Here is a 6,562-nt window from a genome sequence, read left to right on the forward strand (position 1 = left end):
CCGGCTCCTGAATGCTCCGGTTTCCCAGACCGGCCTGTTCGGCGAGACGGTCGAGGAGTTTGCCCAGCAATTCTCCGTGGCCAAGAAGCAGACTGAGGCCATTGCTCAAATCATGCCACGTCGGAAGCGTCCTGCGCCTGCCCCGTCCACGTCTGCGCCTCAGCCTGCTCCTCGCCGAGGGAGTCCTGCGGCGGCCGCCTCCGTTCCTCCCCGGGGCTCTTCTAAGAAGCGAGGAACCGGTCATCAGCAGCCCGCCCCGCCCGCTTCGAAGGGTGGAAAGAGGAGATCGAAGCGGCCCTGAGACGGGCGACCTAGAGATGGAGGGGATCGCTCTTCGGGAGATGGTGAAGGCACCACTCCCCCCACCGGAGGAGGGCCAGTTGGGGAATCTTTTGTTTCAATTTTCTGTTCCGCCGACTTTTCAGTCGGCACCCACAATTTCACAAAAAGAGCGAATTCCACTTCCATCTCTAGGTTTTCAGATGAGCGCCGGAGACACGAGCGGGCTCATAACCCCCCCTCGTTCTCCGACTCATCAGAGGAGAACGAGAGCGACGCACGGGCTCATAACCCCACCGCGCTCTCCAACTTCTCAGAGGGTAGGAGACAGCTACGGGCTCATAACCCATCGTCTTCCTCCTCCTTCGCCAGAGGATGCATCGAGTGGTGTGAGGTGTCTTCAGCAGAGCCCCCCTTACTCACCCACCCAGCAACGGACTCAGGTGAGTGTTATCACACACAACACTGCTGTCGGTGCGGCCATTACGCACACACCGGCGATCACCTCCATTGCGCCTGCCGCGGGTACACCGATCGTGCCTTTTGTCCCCCTCGCTCGGTATCTGGGGGGTGGGAACAGCTTCCCAGCCCGTTGCGTTGGCTTTTACGCACGATTCGTCTCGGCTATGCGATCCAATTTGCCCGGCGTCCCCCCAAATTCTCCGGCGTTCGCTTCACTGCAGTGAGAGCTGCCGATGCGCACGTCCTCCGTGCGGAGATCGCTGTCTTATTAGCGAAGGAAGTGATCGAGCCGGTCCCTCCAGTCGAGATGAGGTCGGGGTTTTACAGCCCTTACTTTATTGTACCCAAGAAAAGCGGCGGCTTGCGACCGATCCTGGACCTGCGTTCGCTGAACCGTGCACTTCACAGAATGCTGTTCAAAATGCTGACGCCCAAACGCATATTTCCATGCATTCGTCCAAACGATTGGTTTGCATCTATCGACCTGAAGGACGCGTACTTCCACGTATCGATTCTCCCCCGGCACAGGGCGTTTCTCCGCTTTGCGTTCGAGGGGCGAGCATACCAGTACAAAGTCCTCCCATTCGGGCTCTCTCTGTCGCCCCGTGTATTCACCAAAGTAGTGGAGGGGGCTTTAAAACCCCTGAGAGAGAGAGGTGTGCGCATTCTCGCGTATCTGGACGATTGGCTAATAATAGCTCAAACACGTCAGACGCTGTGCGATCACAGAGATTTAACTTTAAAACACCTCGCTCGTTTGGGTCTTCGGGTCAACTGGGAAAAGAGCAAGCTTTGCCCCGTGCAGAGAATCTCTTTTCTCGGAATGGAACTGGACTCGATCGATTTGATAGCTCGTCTAACAGAAGCGCGTGCACAGTCGATTCTGACTTGCCTGAATACATTCAAGAGAAAGAGCGCGGTCCCGCTGAAACAATTTCAGAAGCTCCTGGGGCATATGGCAGTAGCCGCAGCTGTAACTCCGCTCGGACTGCTTCATATGCGACCGCTTCAGCATTGGCTTCACGATCGAGTCCCGAGGAGAGCGTGGCTGCGCGGCATTCACCGTGTTATCATTACACCTGCGTGTCGTCGCACTTTCACTCCGTGGTTAGACCGTGCGTTTCTCCAAGCCGGTGTGCCTCTGAGACAGGTCTCCAGGCATGCGATAGTATGCACAGATGCTTCAGACACGTGGGTGGGGGGCCACGTACGATGGGCTTGCGGCTTCGGGGGTCTGGACGACACCCCAGCTGCATTGGCACATCTGCTGGGAAATGTGGGCTGTATATCTTGCGCTCGTCCGTTTCAGCAACGAGTTACGGGGCAAAGATGTATTAGTTCGAACAGACAACACTGCGACCGTGGCGTACATCAATTGTCAAGGCGGTTTACGCTCGCGTCACCTGTCGCATCTCGCCCGTCACCTCCTCACTTGGAGTCAGAAGAATTTGAGGTCTCTTCGTGCCATTTACATTCCGGGCACGCTCAATGTAGAGGCGGATGCGCTCTCTCGGGCTGCGCGTCCCGGCGAATGGCGGCTCCACCCCATTGCGGTTCAGCAGATTTGGAGACGTTTCGGCAAAGCGCAGATAGATCTGTTTGCTTTCCCAGAGACGACCCATTGTCGCCTGTTCTATTCACTAGCCGACGACTCGCTCGGCGTGGATGCATTGGCACACAGCTGGCCACGAAACATGCGCAAATACGCGTTCCCTCCGGTGAGCCTCATTGCGCAAACCCTATGCAAAATCCGGGAGGACGAGGAGAGCGTGCTGTTGGTGGCACCGTATTGGGCAACCAGGAGTTGGTTTCCAGAACTCTCTCTCCTCGCGACAGCCCCTCCTTGGAAGATTCCCCTGAAGAAGGACCTTCTTTCTCAACAAGAGGGCACATAATGGCACCCGCGCCCCGACCTGTGGAACCTCCATGTGTGGTCTCTGGAAGGGGCACGGAAGATGTGAGTGATTTACCGCAAGAGGTATCTAACACTATTGCTGCTGCTTGAGCGCCGTCTACGAGACAGGCTTACGCGCTTTAATGGAACCTGTTTGTCGACTGTTGTTCTTCCCAAAGTGAAAACCCCCGAGAATGCCCGATTAGTGTTGTGCTTTTGTATCCCCAGCATCGTTTGGAGAATAGGCTGTCACCATCCACTATTAAGGTCGATATCGCTGCGATATCAGCTCACCATTCACCCGTAAACTGTAGGACAGTGGGTCAGCACGACCTGGTCATTAGATTTCTCAGAGGCGCTCGAAGACTGAATCCTTCGCGTCCTCCCTCTATTCCTCCTTGGGACCTGTCCTTGGTGCTGAAATCACTCCAGGAAGCCCCATTTGAGCCTCTGCATTGTGTGAGTGTTAAATGTCTTACTATGAAAACATTAACTCTCCTTGCTTTGGCTTCTGTTAAGAGGATAGGGGATATTCATGCATTTTTGGTCGATGATTCGTGCCTTCAGTTCGGGCCGGCTGCATCCAGCGTAACACAAGGCCCCGGCCCGGCTTTGTGCCCAAAGTTCCCACCACTCCTTTCAGAGATCAAGTGGTGAATCTGCAAGCGCTGCCTTTGGAGGAGGCAGACCCAGCCATGGCTTTGTTATGCCCTGTTCGTGCACTACGTGTGTATATAGACAGGACGCAAAGTTTTAGGACCTCAGATCAGGTCTTTGTTTGTTACGGTGGTCAGCAGAAAGGAAAAGCTGTCACCAAGCAGAGGATGTCCCATTGGATTGTGGATACTATAGCCCTTGCATATCAGAAGCAGGACGTGCCTTGTCCATTTAATTTACGTGCTCACTCTACACGCAGTGTGGCATCATCTTGGGCACTGGCTCGCGGTTCCTCGCTAACAGATATTTGTAGAGCTGCAGGCTGGGCGACACCTAATACGTTCACAAGATTCTATAGTGTTCGTGTCGAACCGGTTTCCACTCAGGTTCTTTCTACTAACTCGTTAAGAATGCCGAGGGTCGGCTCGTGTGTCGGCTTGGAGCCTCTATTTTGGTGCTGTACATTTGCACCAATATGGAAGGGCATCGGGACAAAAACGTCACAAAAACTGTTTTTGCCTCTCCTCCACCGCCCTGATAGCTGGTGTTGCGGAGCATCCGCTGTCAACCTATCACTGATGTATTCTCTGTAAACCTGTGTAGGCTAGGCGTCCACATTTGTCCCCTACGTGGGGTTCATTTGTGTGTATAGTCCGTGGGTTTCTAATCCTCCACGTTTTTCCTTAGCAGAGCCTGCTCTGCATCTCTCGACATATAATGTATTGTTCAGAGACTTTTTTGAGCAACCTGTCGGTTGTTTCATATATTTTTATGTCATCCATTTAACCTTCTTAGGGGATGGCTTCCGCAGTGTTCTAGCTCCGCTCAGTTTAGACGCTTCCCCAGTTCGCTGCTTCACTATCGTGGGTTAAGGAACAGGTAGTGACCGGCCTTCTGCATTTCGCCTTAGGTTCCGCCCCTCTATGTGGAGGGCGGAGGGCTTTTGCAGGCACTGGAAGGGTTCAGCTGCAGTGGCGTTTTGGTAGGGATTCCCAATTCGTCGGTCACGACGTGACGTCGTAGTGACCGACTGAAAGGGAACGTCTCGGTTACGTATGTAACCCTCGTTCCCTGAAGGAAGGGAACGGAGACATCACGTCCCGTCGCCACAGTTTGCTGTTCCATTGCTGTTTTCAGGCCAGGCACTGTTGCTCGGCTTCTCAGCAATAATATAGCTGATTTGGTATTATGCACCTGCGCCTTACATACGCACCTGGCGGGGCGGCGCCGGCATTATGCAAATACCTGCATGCCAAGTTCATTGGCGTTTCTGATAGTTCTCGAAGTAGATAGGTCACCCGCGAAGCAGTTCCCAATTCGTCGGTCACGAGACGTGACGTCTCCGTTCCCTTCCTTCAGTGAACAAGGGTTACATACGTAACCAAGACGTTTTTCTGTGCTTTCCACTGCTTCTATTAATGTAAAGCTGCTTTGAAACATCACCAATTGTGAACTTGTACTTATAATGTACTTATAATGAAACATTATTCACAGATCACATCTCTTACCTGTTTCTCAGTCCTCTCTGCTGCAGCTGATACAGTTTTATGTTCATTGTGTTCATCCACCATACACAGATAACATATACAGAGCTGATCAGTTTTACAGTAAATCTCTAAAAGTTTCTCATGTTGAGGGCAGATCATCTGCTGAAGTCGTCCAGGGGCGTCTATCACTTTGTGTCTCTTTCCTGACTGAAGTTCTTCATGACGTTCGAAGTGAGTTTGACAGTAAGAGTTCAGACACACCAGACAGGACTTGACTGCTTTGTGTTTTCTCTCAGTACAGACGTCACACTTCACATCTCCAGCTTCAGCATAACTGTGATCAGGACGAGCAGCTTGTAGTTTTGTCTTCTTCAGCATCTCCACCACTTCAGCCAGCATGGTGTTTTTATTTAAATCAGGTCTTGTATTGAAGGTCTGTCTGCACTGAGGGCAGCTGTAGTTTCTCTTCTGATCATCTTGATTCCAGCAGTTTGTAATACAGCTCATACAGTAACTGTGTCCACAGGGAATGGCCACTGGATCCTTCAGTAAATCCAGACAGATTGAACAGATGAACTGATCCTGAATCACTGAAATACTGGATTCTGCCATTTCACCGTATTTACTTACAAACAATAAAACTAAACACACAACAGCCCAACAGTTTCAGTTTCTCTGAACTCAGGAATTTCCTGGTTGTGTTTATGAAACGTGTGCAAACAGTCGTGTCAGTCATATAATAAACAAGTCCACTAGATGTCAGTCTCATACAGAAAGTCACAGTCTCGAGCAGCCAAATCTTTGTGAAAATGCTCTGCCATAAATGCATAAATATGAGTGAAATTTGTGGTGAAATAAGAGAATAACAGATCAAATCCCTCTGATGTTTGTCACTAAACTGAGTCAACATTCAAGTCAGTGTGAGTGTTTGTCCTCTAGTGATGAGATATTTACACATACAATTCACATTTAAAAAAGAAAAATAAATAGAAGTTTAAACTACAGATAATTGATTATACACATTATTAAATGAATGCATTAAAACAAACATAATCTCCTATAATGTTTAAAATGACGGCCTGGTTTTACAGACAGAGATTACAGATAAAAAATCTTACTTACTTCAAAAGTTACTTCTCTCAAAAATTATTACATAGTTAGTTTCTGCAAATGTTTTGAGTAGGGGAGAGAGCAGAGGCGAAAGTACCATTTTTTATAAAAACTTGATTTTAAAAGATAATGTTTGAGAAAGAGATATATTTTTGCTGTGGTCAATAACTCACAAGGGTGGTCTTTCAACACCAGGTGGAATTTTGAACAAATGTAAAATAACTTCAGTATAATTTCACTTTGAACATATGGAGCGCATTGTAACTTTTGACCCTGACAGCAGGGACGAAAGTAACACACAGGTGAATCAAAAGTAACACAACAAAACAAAATAGATTTTTGTGTTACACTTGTTCTTAGTAAATATACATCACTATGAGCTTGTTAATATGTAACTGCAAACATATTTTGTAATTTATCAATATTTGTAAAAAATAATTAAACATTTTTTACATTTTCACTTTAAATTTCAGTTTTATCAAATGTTTCCAAAGCAACCGACAGTACAAACTTAAATTGTTGAGAATAAAACATTTTTTCAACAGTTTGAACAATATGAAAATGAAATTAAATCAAATTAGAATAATATAAATTCTCAACATATACAACAATATTAGCGGGACAAAAGTAACAAGTGTTACTTTCATCCTGACAGGATCTCTTCACATTTAAA

General features: G+C 48.4%; 1 protein-coding gene across 1 annotated transcript; it reads right to left on the reverse strand.

Moving 5' to 3' along the window:
• Positions 1-4,764: 4,764 nt before the first annotated feature.
• On the reverse strand, positions 4,765-5,816 carry LOC135744100 (E3 ubiquitin/ISG15 ligase TRIM25-like). Its single transcript, XM_065262072.2, has one exon. The coding sequence runs from the start codon at positions 5,389-5,391 to the stop codon at positions 4,777-4,779; it is 615 nt and encodes a 204-aa protein (XP_065118144.1). The 5' UTR covers positions 5,392-5,816; the 3' UTR covers positions 4,765-4,776.
• Positions 5,817-6,562: the final 746 nt, after the last annotated feature.

This window comes from Paramisgurnus dabryanus, chromosome 6, assembly GCF_030506205.2.
Source record: "Paramisgurnus dabryanus chromosome 6, PD_genome_1.1, whole genome shotgun sequence".
Classification (NCBI taxonomy): domain Eukaryota; kingdom Metazoa; phylum Chordata; class Actinopteri; order Cypriniformes; family Cobitidae; genus Paramisgurnus; species Paramisgurnus dabryanus.